General features: G+C 35.2%; 1 protein-coding gene across 1 annotated transcript in view; it reads right to left on the bottom strand.

Annotated features, from left to right (window-relative positions):
- The window catches only part of LOC145679592 (acetylcholinesterase-like), a 204,957-nt gene that overhangs the window by 52,092 nt on the left and 135,591 nt on the right, over positions 1-17,274 (bottom strand). The window contains exon 2 of the mRNA XM_081750169.1: positions 11,827-11,969. Within this exon, the coding sequence (XP_081606295.1) occupies positions 11,827-11,969 (143 nt within the window). The remainder of the gene's footprint in view (positions 1-11,826; positions 11,970-17,274) is intronic.

Genomic DNA, 17,274 nt, shown 5'->3' on the forward strand with positions numbered 1-17,274 from the left:
GAAATGTATTAGATGATGTCAGCAGGGGCCACATTTATTCTAGCCCCAGGCCTCCAGATGAGTTAATCCAGTCCTGGCGTCCCCTCCTGACTAATCAAATCAAAACGCCCCCTAACTATACCTGATATTGGTATCACACAGTAATAATCCTATTCCGTTTCTCTTCAAGTGGTAAATCTTGATTTCAAAATTGCAGTACATAATTTAATTTTCATTACAAGATAAAGCACCAAACTAATTAGTATTTAATTGCCAAATAATCTGAGAGTAGCATGCTTGATATATTCTTATAGTCTTATCATAAGAACTGCAAATGAGAATGTTTTTGGAATTATATTGGGATGTGCATATCTATAGACTGAATCAACATGCTGTTAATTATGACAAACAGTCAAAATGTTGTCTGAACATTATACTCGAACACTTTGTAAATCTCTTAAATCGACGTAAGTTAAATGAAAACACAAAAAGCTGGTACAAAAATTTAACTTTGCGGGCTCTTTTGGCTCCAAAGGTTTTTTTCAATATCCTCAGAAGATAGCTTTGAAGGTAACTTATTCTCTATGGATATGATCATAAGGTTGGTGAGTCGTTGTTGTCCTGTTAAGTTTCTGAGGTACTTCTTTTTTTAATGATCTTTAGTTTGCTAAAACTCCTTCCCTTGCCTTGTTGTGAAAATAAATATTTCTCCAGTTTTTCTCCCTCCAATTCGGCAACCGGGGCACAAGCCCAGTTTGTTCCCCTTAGTTAAATCACTGAAATACGTAATAAATTTACATATAAACGTAAAAACGAGAAGTTAAAGTAACAAATAGTAAATGAAACTACGTACTAAAAAACAGAAAGAAAGATGTGACATTGACAGCACGAATTGTAACAGTAATGTTGCCACGTCTCTTTATACACAATTCTAATAGCGTTATTTCAGGCTTTGCAATGGAGACGGGGAGAGCAAAACTCTCCTATATAAGTAATGTTTCACGTTTTACATTAGATTATTGATTAAAACGTATACATATCTCAAATTCAGGGAGGTCATTGTTTCCCATGACGCTCAAATAACACCATACGTAATTCCTAAGCATCTGTAATACACTCCGTAGATAAAATACTTGTTCTGTCAAAATGGCAATTTGCCTTCGAAATACGTTGCAAATATATTTTTGAAATTTCCAAATTTCCCGCCAATCCGTTCACGGTCGTTTTTTTTTTCAACGCAGACGCGATTGTAAAAACCTCAAAATTTAGCGGAATACCATTGACGTTGGCAACACTGTCTCCCATGCTCTGTAGACAGGGAGAGAGCTACACGAAACGGGGGGAGGGATTATGTTTCTGTCTCGTGTTCAGAGGAAATCTCAATTTGCTGGGTTAATCTGCTTATACAAGACGCACGAGATACAACAGGTAAGGATCAGCATCTAGGGAATGATACTGTGGCAGAGGAGAGAGGGAGGACCTTAAAACGCCAGGAAAATCTCATCACCTCAGTGCATCACGGATTAGATATGTACGGAGATCCTGGGAGTTCGGAACCAGAAAGTTCAATTAGAGTTGGAAACACACCAGAATTTTTTTTTTTTTTTTTTTTTTACTCGATGTTATAAATATACTCAGGTATGATAAATAACAGAGAAGCTGATATAATTCAGTTCGGAGAACATAATCAATACACAGAATGGATATTCAGTACAATATTTAAAATGGTAACTACAGTGGGTGTAGATGATAGCATCTAGGCCTTGCACTCGGAAGGTCCGGTTTCGGTTCCTGATATGGCTATTCTGCGTGACGTTTTCCGTTAGACCTTCCAGGTACATGATACGAAATACTTCTTTTGTTCCTGTATATAGCACAGTAACCTATCATTTATGTAAATCCTATCTGTTTATTCATGTTTACCACTCTTTTCAGTATTGAGGCAATGCAAGACGTGCACTTACAATTTAAGGCGGATTCTATCTCATATATATAAACTACTTTTAGGGTCCCACTTTCTTCATTCCACCATTTCATTTATTACTCATCATCACCGGCTCCTTTAGCCTAGCCGGCATAACCGTGGGACGTAAAACTCAAATATTTCATTTTTTTTTGCTTTAGCCCGGAAGCCCCCTAAATACGCCACTACGTATGGACACCAGGATGTAGAAACGAGTACAAGTGATATTAAAAAAATGGGAAATTTATTTATAAATGTTTCAGGAGCAGATCTATGTCTATTTTACACTGAAACAATGCAACAAAATATATAATAAACAACAACAAAATTGTACGACATGTACAAGGACTTTTAGTTTGTTTCTAAAATGATTTTTAGTCGAAAATATCAACATGTGAAGATAAACTATTATACAATGATGTCAGTTTCAAGTATAGAGAACGTTGTAAAGTTGATAGTCTGCGTGATACATATGTTAGTAATGTATTACCCCGAGTAAAGCGAGAAGTAAACGAAAATTGGGAACAGAAAATTAAGAATAATTGGGAGACAATTTTTCCATTGATAATTTTATGGAAAAGCAGCAAGTCAATCACCGTGCCTCGAGTAAGTGGAGTCTGTATATTAAGTTTGTTTAGGGGCTGTGTTTTATTAAGATTACGAACTTTAAAAAACTCTTTACTTGACAATGGGAAGAAAAAAGTTAAGAACAGAATCAAAACGGGATAAGCACAGGACATATTCCATATCGGTGAGCAATATTTAATTTTAGGATATACTAAAGCTTTGAAGAAAATACTGAGTGTTTTGTGATCGCGAATTGCAATAAATCTATAAAGAATACCCAGCATTGTCATAACACTCTTGACAGTAACAGTGATGTGATTAGCGAATGTAAGTTTCTCATTCAATAGTTCTCCGAGGTCTTTGTGTGCCAGAACTCTTTTGACAGGACTGTTATTAATACAATATATATGATAAATTTTATTTTTCTTCCAAGAAATACTAAGAGTGAAACATTTTTGAAATTCAATTTTACATTGCAAGTCACACATAGCTTAAGTCAGTAAGTTTAGTGAGAATTTGTTGAAGTCGTAGGGCATTATCTGCGGAAGTGATTTTTCTAGAAAATTTTACAATCGTCAGTAAAGAGAAGAACGTTCGGAAATGGTAAAGAAAGGAAAAAAGGGAAATCATCCAGGTAAAGAAAAAAAGCAGTGGTCCTAGAACACTACCCTGGAGAACCCCAGAAAGAACTGGGACAAATTTGGATGATGCATCTAGCAGAATAATACGGAAGTTCAGAAGAAAGACATTTGCAGAGAAAGGTATAATCAAGAAACAGAGAAAGAAGAAGACGTAGGTGTGTAAAGAGGAAATGGACTAACTCAAAAAGAAAAGAATAATTGGAGAAGCAGGGGGATATTCAAGAAATAAAAGAATAAGAATAGAAAATTAAAAAAAATAAAATTCAGGAAGGGAAGTGATTGAATTCAAAATAAACACATGAATAAAGAAAGAGATAAGTAAAGAAATATAAAGTGGTGAGAAAAGGACAGACGAACAGAAGAAAAATAATAAAAATAAGATACGCAAGCTAGATTTGTCGGAAAGCATCAGGTACACACACACACACCCTTCAGAAAAATTAAATCCTACTTTTACACTAGAAGATTTATGTTTTGGAATTTAGCGGTAATATGTATCATTTAATGTATTCGTAAACTAAAATTTGATTGATGGGCGTCATGTAATATCCATTTGTAAACGTAAACCAATCCAAGTTTCCACATACTACAAATTTATTGGATATATATAAGGAAGAAGGGAGGTTGTAATCTCGTCCTCAGAAGCTATTACGTAACACTTGACCTTAATACAGGCATCTATCTAACTATTTTTTCCCCTTCTTTCACCTTCAGACAAGATTCGAGCTCAAATAACAAAACTGTCTAAATTGATGGATTGTGGATAACCATGCGAAACGAGAATTTGGTTGTATCTTTTCCGTTTGATTTCTTTTATTTGCTTATATTTTACCCGTTGCTTTGCGAGGACTTACTATATACAATTACATTCATACATCATCAATATCACCTTTTCTTCCTTTTTTCCCCGTTTCTTTTTCCATATATATTTCAATGCCTGCCAAGTCGTTTTGCCCTTTTGCTCTAAGTGCATAAGTCCTTGTAATCGCATGGCTAAACAAATCAATTTCTTTCTGAAGGCTTGTGTTTTCTCTGTAGCTGCCGAAGAAGGCGGAGTTTTGTACCAATTATTCATAATTACCTGTCTGGAATTATGCTTACTATAAATCTACGGGTGTCTAATTCCGTGCAACAAGAATTTTCAGTAAAATTTATAGCAACTTTACTGTTAAACCCATTGACTTTATATTCTTTACTAAACTAGTAATGGTATGTAGATAGAAATGGATACTTTTCTTTTTAATTGGAAATTTTTATTGCCTTATCCTTTGCCAATTTCACTATTTTTCATAAATATAGATTACGGAATTAATTTCTAAATGAGGCGTGGAGGGTGAATTCACTAACTCATCAACTGACTTCGACCCCAACTAGGAATTTGGGACGACCTTATAAAATAACAAATTCAATCAAAATATAATTCTTTTAACGAAATCTATTGTGAAACATATGTGAATGAATTTAAACAGTTCGTTACTGAATTTTCTGTCTGTGTCTGTATGTGTTCCTGTTATTTGAGAATTTTTCAATTTTGAGCCCTCCATTTAATAGAGCATTAAAAACTATCTCAAAGAAGTGATGGAATTTTTCGCGTCACTCCCATCGTTCCCGAGATATTGACCAAAAAACGTTCCTGTTTCGGGAGATTTAAGGAGCCATATCTCGGGAACCGTAAGTCATAGAGAATTGATATTGGTTGATCAATACCAATATTGATTCAATACCAATGCCAGTTATTGATTCAATAATTATTGCGTCATTAGTTATTGATTCAATAATTACTACGTTGTTAGTTAGTGATTCAATAATTATTACATCATTAGATATTGATTTAATAATTTTGTATCATTAGATATTGACTCAATCATTATTGCGTCATTAGTTATTGATTCAATAATTAATGAGTCATTATTTGTTGGCTCAACAATTGTTGCGTCATTAGTTATTGATTCAATAATTATTGCGTCATTAGTTATTGATTCAATAATTATTGCGTCATTAGTTATTGATTCAATAATTACTGCTTTGTTAGTTATTGATTCAATAATTATTACGTCATTAGATATTGATTTAATAATTTTTGTATCATTAGATATTGACTCAATCATTATTACGTCATTAGTTATTGATTCAACAATTAATGAGTCATTATTTATTGGCTCAACAATTGTAGCATCATTAGTTATTGATGCAATAATTATTGCGTCATTAGTTATTGATTCAATCATTATTGCGTAATTAGTTATTGATTCAATAATTATTACGTCATTAGATATTGATTTAATGGCTTTTGTATCATTAGATATTGACTCAATCATTATTACGTCATTAGTTATTGATTCAACAATTAATGAGTCATTATTTATTGGCTCCACAATTGTTGCGTCATTAGTTATTGATTCAATAATTATTTCGTCATTAGTTATTGATTCAATAATTACTGCGTTGTTAGTTATTGATTCAATAATTATTACGTCATTAGATATTGATTTAATGGCTTTTGTATCATTAGATATTGACTTAATCATTATTGCGTCATTAGTTATTGATTTAATAATTAATGAGTCATTATTTATTGGCTCAACAATTGTTGCGTCATTAGTTATTGATACAATAATTATTGCGTCATTAGTTATTGATTCAATAATTATTGCGTCATTAGTTATTGATTCAATAATTACTGCTTTGTTAGTTATTGATTCAATAATTATTTCGTCATTAGATATTGATTTAATAATTTTTGTACCATTAGATATTGACTCAATTATTATTTCGTCATTAGTTATTGATTCAATAATGAATGTGTCATTACTTATTGGCTCAACAATTGTTGCGTCATTAGATATTAACTCAATAATTATTGCGTCATTAGTTATTGATTGAATAATTATTGCATCGTTAGTACATTAATTTAGTATACAATTTCATATAAACTTCGAGAAAATTAATTTTTTTAAGTTCGTTGTGACAATGCTCTTCGAGAATTCTCAACTATTTTTTTTAATTGTGGGCTGATGGGATTAAATTAACTCCCTCATTTTTAACTGGTCCTAAACGGAAGCCTGGGGATGATTGGGAAATTTCCGATACAAATATCCCATATCTCACAAAGAAAATGATCTTTGTTTTACAAAAATTATCGTGGAGCAGCATTTTTTTTTAAATCGAGGGACGAGGTACCACCCTTATTTTTCACTGATTCCAATTTCTTGCAGTGGGAATCATTGGGAAGCCCCGAAGGGGAAATGGGTCCCTTGTTGCTTCAAAATCATATATATTTACCGAAATTATCTTGGAACATATTTTATTTCATGTGGTAGATCTTACATTCTTGACAGACTTAATTCCCAGCAATGGAGTTATTTGGAAGAAAAGAAAATACACGTCGTATTGCATGGAAATCGAATCACTTTGTGAACGTCATCAAAGAAAACTATTTTCTAAACACATTATTTATATTTAAAGAAAGAAACATCGAAATTTTGAGGAATTTACCCTCCTTTTAAATCGCTTATCCATGACCAATTTCAAACGCAACCAAATGAGATGATCAGAATATTTCAGACAGAATATTCGTCCCGTATAATCAAAACTGATTAATATTTATCTAATTTATATCGGAGAATTGTTTGTATATATATGTAAGAACTTGGTACTTGGGTTGGATTTAACTTACTTATTCATGATAGATTGCAACCCCAAATAATAGGGTTATTTCGGAAACTTGGAGAGAGGCATATACTACATTTCGTTAAAATCTTATACGCTTTACAACAGTTATTATGGAATACACACACACGTTTCGCTTCAATTAAATATAATGTAACATGAGGAATACACTTAAGTAAAATAATGATTGATCCACCATTAATACTTTAATCTCAACTATACTTTTTTGTGATACACATAACTTTCATTTTTTAAAATTAATGACCTGTACCTTCTTCCTTGATAACTCTGGTTCTTTCATTTTCAGTAAATAAAACGAACAATGGAAACTGAACAAACTGATGCTGATAGAGTCATGTCAAGAGAAATAGGACACCAATGTCTGTACTTGGTAGGTATGTCACTCGTGAATCCACAAGACTGCTCTATTCTTTCCTCCCGTTTCAACCTAATCTATTAATGGCTCTTGCTATAGACAAAAAATATACACACGTAGGTCTTCCTAGCCAAGCTAAGCCGAAAACAAATTTATATCCCTAAGCAGGAGCTGAAAGATATCTTGCTTTTGATATTTAGTCCATTGCAAATAGATAGATACAGGAAGATGTTCAAAGTCCCATGTGCCCATAGCTGCAAGGTGACCTGGAGATCCGTGTTGATTCTTATTTATTACCAATCGCGATGATTTTTTTCTTCTGCAGGTGACATCTGGATGCAGTTACACATATCAGAAGCGCAAGATAATACTGTGTGGTAGATTGGTTGGAATAGAATTTTTTGACCCTTTCAGCATCGAGGCTATATGAGACATGGACCTACATCGTAACGTCAAATTCGAACCATATGAGTTCTGCTTTTGTAAAGAACGAGGGCCTTACGGTACCTACTCATACGGATAATTACATCTTGTGATTCTCATTGAAATTCCGTCTGCTACGTGATGCTAGAGCAACATATTCGTGTACTGTCGGGCTGTTGTTGCTGATTCTCTTGACGTTATAAGCAAAGGAGGGAGAATATTAGTTACCTATTAGACTTAACAGCTTATGAGCGAAGAATTAAAGACAAATTAATTCTTGAAGATATATTGTATTAAGTTGATAAACTACAATGCGATAACGAAAATGTATAACTCGTTATTCTAAATCTACTTCCAAAGCACACTGCAGGAAGTTTCTTTTTGAACTTCATACGTTACTTTATTACTATAATTTTCTATATGTGTATGAGGATTCTTGTATGGCTGTATCTATCAACTCTGCACTACGTTCTTCTTATTCTGCGACAAGTATATCTCTTTAGTTCAATATTGCGATTTCATATTATTTTTTCAGCAGTTTAGGTATATTCCATGTCTACGACTCTGATATCATATTACGGTTAGTTGGCAAGTTGAAAATGATTATTCTAGAGCAATTGTTTGCAGCTTTTGAGAGATTGTACTTTTGGTAAACTACATCAAACCGTTTTCTGACGAACGAACGAAAAAAAATATGAATTTGCTCTACTTATAAGTAGAGTAGGATGTCTAGCAAATATGTTATGTTGTCCATTGCAATGTTATTGTGGAATCAAACAGTGAGAATCCTGAAATTTGATGTCCGGTCCTTTTGAGTTTTGGGGCTCACGTATGTACAGACTTTGTCGTCAACCAGGAAATACATGGAATTAATCAACTCCAGTGAAACTTCACATTACTTCTTAAAACTTCCAGGTGCCTAGCTTCCAGTCTACAAGATAAGGAAAATAGGCATGAAAAAAGACGAGGAAATATTTGAAGAGAATTTTCTGGCCCTCTACAGAAATGACATTAAAAGATTACTAAGACAACAATTGGCCTTTTGCTGAGTCACCCACCATCCAATGGTCTTCCGGAGAAACATTATTTTCCAAGGACTGACAAAGTAGTTAAAAATTCATTAATCAAATCTCTCTTATCCAAGAACAATGTGTATCACTGTAAAATCTATTATAATTGGTGGATTAGGTAGATGATTAATATCTCTAATATCAGAATCAGTGCCGTGCCGTAGGGGGTGCAAGCGGGATGACGTGACGGCCCCGGGTCCCGAAGTAAGGGGGCGCAAAATTCGGGAGGAAAAGAGAAAAGAAGGAAAGAAAAATGATAGAGGAAAAAATACTTGGAATGTTACTAGTATGCACTTAAATTGTCTTCCTGCTTTAGGAAGTGGTCCTATAATGTTACTCATGTTAGGAAAATGCATGTGCATATGTATAAAATAAATGGAAAAAGTGCTCAAAATCAAGGAAAAGCAGGATTTATTTTTTTAAATTTTCTTACGTTTTGTGTCAAACATGGTAGTGCTTCGCGCCTGCTCTGTCGACCTCACTCATATCTACGGGGTCGCCATCGTACACTCTCGCTCCGGGCACTGATCTTCCAAGACACGGCACTGATCAGAACAATCATATCTGGTCATATCTGGTATGAAGTGTCTTTGGTTCGCTTGAATATTCGTTGAGTTTTTTGTGGAGGATAAGCTCACGTCTATGACCTTCCTCAGAATTCTTCTATTTTGTCTTACTTTCTTATTCTGTTAGTTGATATATCATCACTTATATCAAATATGTTCTTTGGTCTAAAGCAATGGACCCTACATAAGCTACTCAAGGTTGTACGGTATAGGCAGAAAAAGATCATATAATGTAATTTCTCAATGGATCAAAATCTGACATCGAACAATGGATTGCAAGTTTGATACTACGTCAATTAGGGTGAATGGACTAATTTATTGATTAATAATTATGTCCTTTGCCAGCAGCGATATTATATTGGGTGAGTCATGCAGTGTTTAAAGTGAAGTTTGAATGACTGTAGTGTTTTGATGTTCTCCAATGGGAATCGAACCAGAGCTTCTTGAATTAATCCCAGTCTAGTTACTAGACTACAGAAAATAGATGAAAAGGAGGTTATCAGAATTTATAAGAAAAAAAGGGGGCACGTAAGGGAGAAAGCTGAAAAATAGTAGTCAAAAGTTAATGATAGAATGTTAAATTAACATTTGATGTATACTTTCCAATTATTATCATGTTATATGTATTGTGTACATTTGTAACATGTATAAAGGCAAATTGCTAAAATTAAACCTAAAATTCATTTATTAATATTGCAAGGATCCATCTACCCACGTACTGCAAGCTACATGTTTTTAATACAAACACGTATTCTTACAATTATAAACAAGCCGTGGCAGATGACAGAAGGAGACTACACCTCTAAGAAATAACGAAGAGGATTCGGAGAATTACGAAGAAAGCCGACAACCCCTCTATAGGTCCTCCCTCCAAGAGGATAGCTATAAAAGAGGACGAGGGGCCAAGAAAATAAGAGTGTCAATGCTGATCGCTCACCTACCAAATGTTCTCCGGAGGCCGCTATCGGCTACTGGGACTTTAATACCTACTCCCGGGGCTGCCATGAGCGACGAAGATATCCTTTCATACCCACTTTCGGGACTGCTGTGAGATACGGAGTATAATCGATCCCGTCTGGGGCCGCTGTGATCTAAGACAAATATCCTTTTTTCCCGAGGAAACATCATTATAAAAATTTTATAAGACATTTTTTATAATAAGAAAGGTGAAGGGTTAAAATTCCCTAGTACATTATTTGGGCTCTAGCTACAGAACATTGTAATATCAAATGAATTGGCAGAGTGATAAGGAAATAGGGCAATTGCATTCTTTAAATGGAATGAAATTTCTAGTTTCACGTCCCACGAAAACGCTTTGTGTGCCTGATGACTGATGACAGTGAATTTTTATGAAAGAATGGTTGAATAAGAAACGCGGAGGAAACTAGATATCCCTGTGGATGGTAAGGGACACAATGTTGCCAACCACGGTCTCTCATGGACTGGTATCCAATCAGGGAACCCTCAAATCATAGGTGACTACTATACCGCTGAGGCACGGTGATACCATAATCCTTTTAAGTTTTGCTTTCAAATTTAGGTTAACATATGTTAATCAGACTCATCTATTTTGAATGGAGAATGATTTATAGCAGAAATATCAACCTAAGAACACTACTGAATCAACGATATGTCTTACATACCTGCAAAAAATAGAGAAACTATTTTTAGACACAGTAGGACACTGTACACATTATCCACCCTCTTTGAACACTTCCAGATGACATATATTCACCCGTAGTAGATACTATGTTGTCAAAGTATGTTCCAGATGTATCTACAAAATGTGCAAAATGTATGTCATCTCTTTGTTTTCGAACTGTTTGCCGAGAAGAAGTGTTTTAAATATGTCATAGTAGATACTGTTTTAAATATGTCATAGTAGAGAATGAACGCTTTTCGACACGCAAAGCATACTATATAAACACATACTTGATATATTACCCCTCAACATGCGTACTAAAAGTGTTTAAACGCTGTTTTATTTTCTACAGTGTAAATCATTAAATTTATTATTAATGCATTTTAGATGTAGTTTTTATAAGGCATCTTATTAGGACTTACATGAACATAGAACTTTATCTAGATATTTACAAGACATATCTTGTTACGTGGGAAAGTTAGCGCCAAAGCGAGAAGCGGAACACATACTTCAATACAAACGGACTCAAATTCTTAATATATGACACATGCATTGATCTAGTAGGCTATTTTTAATTACAGAAGTTTGTTTGGTTTATATCTCAAATATTTTTAACGGGTACTCTCCTTAAGAGATATCGGTTAATTTTCGGAGTCATTTATTAATACTCACGCACCTACAAGGTGAGATACAACACTGCTCCCGCCAGCACACTCATAGTTCCAGCATGTAACGCCAGGAGGCAGCACTGAATCGAAAAGGGACGGATATACAATGAACAACATCCCGTATTATTTTCACAGAAATTTGATTAGTGGAAACCACCAATAGCATGTGTTATGAAGCTTGATCTCCAGGTCTCATCTTAACATCTCAAACATATTATATTTTATAATGTTCCTTCTTCAAAAGAAATTCTAGTGTACTCACCTGAAATATGATGGCTTCCTTTTCTAGCGGTGACATATCTTTGAAGATATCGTTGATGATTTTGATGAAATCTTCTCGCTTCAGGGGCTTCGGAGAATCTTTTTTAAAATGGTCCTGGAAATCGTACAGAATGAAGTAGGTACCTAGAAAGAAACATAAAGATTCAATTATTTTTATTTTACTAGTGAATAGTTTCAATAATTAGCTAATGTGTTCTGTGTTCTGTACGGCACAAGATTATGGGTGTCACAGTTAGGAGTATCTGTTTCACCATTAGGCAGGCCCATATTTAGGTAAGTGCTATTCTGTGCTCGAGCACAGGGTGGCAGAACTTAGGGGCGGCAAAATTTTGGAACTTTTTAAAGATTCACAATAAAGTAATATTTAAAACTAGCAACCCGCAGAGTCTCCTCAAACGCGACAAAATATGTTAATATGTATAATTCACTCTAATTATAATAATTACTAGTTAGCTAGCTTATCTGATTACTATTGAACTCATCCTCTAACACCCCCACCCCAAGGGGTGAGCATTAACTTGAACATAATGAAAACTGATACCGTTAAACTCAGCGATCTCGAAAACTATGTATTGAACACTAATATCTGTCGTTTCCGATTACGTTCAAAATCTCGCCCCTTCCCTGGGGAGTGGAGTATGACCTTGAAGCTGAATCGGATTAAAACTGTCACTATTCATCTCAGCGATCCCCAAAACTATGAATTCAACTCTAATATTGGTCGTTTTTGGAGGAATTTTGTGCCGGGGGTGGCTGGCAAATTATTTAAAGCACAGGGGCTCACACTATATAAATAGGGGCCTACCATTAGGGGAAGGCAATTAGTAGAAATTCTGTTGTCAGTAAGAATGTTATAGAATGTGTCCCTCCTAACCGACTCATAGGCCCTTCTACAATCAATAAATAATATTCATGTACCGCGGTATTGTACTCTCAATTCTTTTCGACTATTTGACGAATAGCAAATATCTGGTCGATAGTTGATCGATTTCGCTTAAAACCACACTGATATTCTCCAATAATTTCATTTACATATGGAATCAACCTTGCTAATAGAATGTTCGGGAGGATTTTAAAGTTCACGCCAAAAATGTCTGAAATTTTTAATTCGTAGTTGAGAGTTTGAAGCATTATAAAGTGCTTGTATGCGTGGAGTTGCATTTGCATAATTTCTTTATATGTTGTCTTTGCATTACATTACTACATTAGGAACAAAGGCATGCTAATTAATGTAAATACAAACATTAATGAATTAATCAAGCAGCCTCAGTAATTCGCTACAAATGGCCAGATTAACGAGTGTAGTGTGTTATCATTATAAATACAAACTGTTCGTAAATTCATTAGTTTTCTGAGTAACTGTAACGGATATAATTTCACAGTATTTCTCTAAATTAAAAAAAAAAAAAAAAAAAAAAGTATAAGCTTCGGAAGGTATACAAGCAGAAGTAAATTGTTTTCGCTTCGACATAACTTATTTATGGTATATTTACGATTACCTCTTGTGTAATTTATCTTCCACTTGTCTTCTTACCATCTCTGGTTGCTAGTCCAATTCCTTGGTTGCCTGGGAAATCTGTTTCCTGTTTTTCCGCCTTATCGAATTACAGGGTTAGAGCTCTGTTCATTGGTTTAGCAGCAGGGTGGAAAATAGTTGCTCCTCAAGGGCCAGCGAACAAAAGACAGTCGTTAGGACATTGGCGTTTGCACAAACAATACTGTTACGGACGAAGAATAAAGGAGGGCTTGAGGCTTTTAGCGGGAAACATGTCAATTATCCACAGAACAGTTCACTGGGTTCGAGGCTATGTATTTTATCTTAAAGCTACCCGCGTTCTAGAATTTCCATCAGTTTCATCTGGAGTAGATTGTTATATAATTTAGAGTTCGTTAAGTTTTAAATAACCAAATCAAAGTTAATGAAGAAAACTTTTCTATTCTTCAATTGTTAAGAAGTGAACGAACCGCGATTTTTATATTAAAAAAAATAAATTTATATTTTTTATTATTGCTGAATATTTAAGAAAACGCTATTTTATTAATATTGAAAAATAAAGATATACTTAATATCTAGGGGAATTTTGCCAAATATGAGAAGTTAAAAAAAAAAAAAAAAAAACTTCTTTAAAGACATTTCAAAGTTGATATTTAAATGTTATGGCAATGATATACTGTACTTCTTTAGTTGAGATATAACCCCAAAATATGAATTATAACAATAACCAGTGGCGTATTTAGGGGGCTATCGGGCTCAAACCGCCCGAAATAACTTCGTTATTATTTGTTTCCGCACTATACGTACAAAACAAATACTTCTTACTGGTTCTCAAGCCCCCCCCCCCCCCGAAACAAGATTCTAAATAAGCCACTGACAACCATGTAATAGGGAAAGAACGTGTATTCCCTCTCCACATATTAGGATACCAGGATTTCTAATGTGGAAATATAATAAATATAATTTTGGATTTTAAAATAATTAAACTTTAAGCCTGAAAATGTTGTTTACACCTTCCACAATATCATTCGTGAAAAATATGGACACATTTGATACTTCTCCTTCTTGTTCACCTGAACCATAGGTTGGTGGGCAACATGAAAATTTCAAAACTTTTCTCTCCCTTGGAAGAGTTATTTTATATTTTGTTAAGGTCTCCTCTTTGTTACAACATCTAAATATTCTATCCTTGGTCTTCCTCTCCCTCGTTTTCCATCTGCCTTTCCCTCTACCAGCACGGTGATTCAATCGGAGTGCCGAACAGTGTTTCTTCCAGACATGTTTTTTTTGGGAGTGCCTCCCGGAGGAGGCCGATTATAATACGTCTATAATATAATAATAAATAGAATAGTATTAGCAGTGCCCCTCCCCCGAAATACTAAGTGTGCCCCCCCGGAACAGTTTTTCTTAAAGAACGACTGGTGCCGAATAGGATGGCCAAGCATGCTGTTTCTTCTTTGGTATAGTAAATGAAAATGAAACAATGAATTTAAATATTAAATTTACTTCAATTTGCTTTTATGTGGACCAAAAATGAATATTATTTGATTCTACGCTTTATAATGAATATTTCACAATCACTTAAACTAAGTTAGTTCCAAATTTTGCATTTCGATGTTGAATAAGCTTCAAAATGTAAATGACCGTACGAACCTCAACTGAAGTAAGTGGAATGAGCTAGGGATTTATGCACCGAAAATGAACACTTTGTTCGACATTTGTAAAGAAAATCTTTAGATCCATTTTAACTGTAGAGAATAGGGAATAAAAAGAAAATATATAAATCCAATGCCTAAAGTTACAAGTTGTGTCAAAATAAAAAAAAAATCTGATGTTGAATAAGCTACAAACTTTAAATGGCAAAAGACGCAAGTAAAATTAATTAGTATTAATAAATTTTTGTCAACAAAACGCACGAATCCTATGGAAGTCACGGATGGCCTTTGCACCAACCAAGTTCAACTGTTGAACGAGGATCATAACCAAGATCGGTGAAAATGTTTGTTGCACCAACAACGTTCAAGGTTAAGTCTCGGTTAATTGGTGGATAAACTTGGTTTTACCTTGAACCTCCGAATTTGAGGGTCTAAACTTCGTTGATCCAAGTTAGTCTGTTTACACTCAATAATGTCTTTTGTATTTTTCCACTGATGACATTACAATACATTTCTCGTGTTCGGAAACATTTTTTTTTTTTGCTCGTGGTTTCATTATTCTTTCCATCACAATTACGGTCACTAAAATTAGACTACTCACAACTCTATGCACACAATCTCGAAAGTCGAAAAGACCGGCACGTGGTATGCTTTCTTCATTTGTTACTTTGTTAAACGAAGATTAGAGACAAAAGACGACAACCAATCAGAGTCGATTATACAAATTGACCGAAGTTTACTTAAACGAGATGTACTGAACTTCGACTTTCAATGGTACAACGAAAGTCCTGGAACCAATTGAAAGTTTAATGTTGAACGCGTTTGAGTGATCGCTGTTTTCAACTTCGTTGGTGCACACGGCTGTGAGAAGCTGGAAAATGTTACGCTGAGCATCTGTTACAATGAATACTTTTGGCCAACACTTGCACAGACAATGTGAGCTTACACTGAACGTAACTCACGCTTTATCAGTTTATCTCCTTAAGAATCTTCAGAAAATAATGTATTACAATAGAATCATTCTCCTTTGTGTTATTCTGTATGACACCTTAGACCAGGCACGTACCCAGGAATTTATTTTAGCAGGGGTCAACATTCAATATGAGGATAAATTTTATTACAATTTGTAAAATCTTCCCAAAAATTAGACTTTATTTACTGAAAAATCGGGATTTAGGGGATCCAGATTCCCAAGTACCCACCCAATGTGAACGTCCCTTTCTGAGACCATTGTAGACATTCAAATCTCATGAACTATTTGCATCTATTATTTATTGTCAACAGCTGGTTCAGATATCAGGACCTTGGAGAAGAAAAGTCGAACCCGAAAAATCAATTTTTTTTACCTCGCAGCGGACAGGGTTGAACAACACATACACTATGTGATCAAAAGTATCCGGACACCTGGCTGAAAATGACTTACAAGTTCGTGGCGCCCTCCATCGGTACTGCTGGAATTCAATATGGTGTTGGCCCATCCTTAGCCTTGAATACAGCTTCCACTCTCGCAGACATACTTTCAATCAGATGCTGGAAGGCTTCTTGGGGAATGGCAGCCCATTCTTCACGGCGTGCTGAACTGAGGAGAGGTATCGATGTAGGTCGGTGAGACCTGGCGTTCCAAAACATTCCAAAGGTGTTCTATAGGATTTAAGACAGGACTCTGCGCAGGCCTGTCCATTACAGGGATGTTATGGTCGTGTAACCACTCCGCCACAGGCCGTGCAGTATGAACATGTGCTCGATCTTGTTGAAAGATGCAATCACCATCCCTGAATTGCTCTTCAACAATGGGAAGCAAGAACGTGTTTAAAACATCAATGTAGCCCTGCGCTGTGAGAGTGCCACGCAAAACAACAAGGGATGCAAGCCCCCTCTAAGAAAAACACGACCACACCATAACACCACCATCTCCGAATTTTACTGTTGGCATTACACACGTTGACAGATGACGTTCACGGGCATTCGCCATGCCCAGACCCTGCCATCGGATCGCCACATTATGTAACGTGATTCGTCACTCCACACAACGTTTTTCTACTGTTCAATCGTTCAATGTTTACTCTCCTTACACCAAGCGAGTCGTCATTTGACATTTACCTGCGTGATGTGTGGTTTATGAGCAGCAGCTCGACCAAGAAATCCAAGTTGTCTCACCTCACGCCTAACTGTCATAGTACTTGGAGTGGATCCTGATGCAGTTTGGAATTCCTGTGTGTGGTCTGGATAGACGTCTGCATATTACACTTTACGACCCTCTTCAATTGTCGGCGGTCTC

This window comes from Thermobia domestica, chromosome 2, assembly GCF_964235325.1.
Source record: "Thermobia domestica chromosome 2, izTheDome1.hap1.1, whole genome shotgun sequence".
NCBI classification, from domain to species: Eukaryota; Metazoa; Arthropoda; class Insecta; order Zygentoma; family Lepismatidae; genus Thermobia; species Thermobia domestica.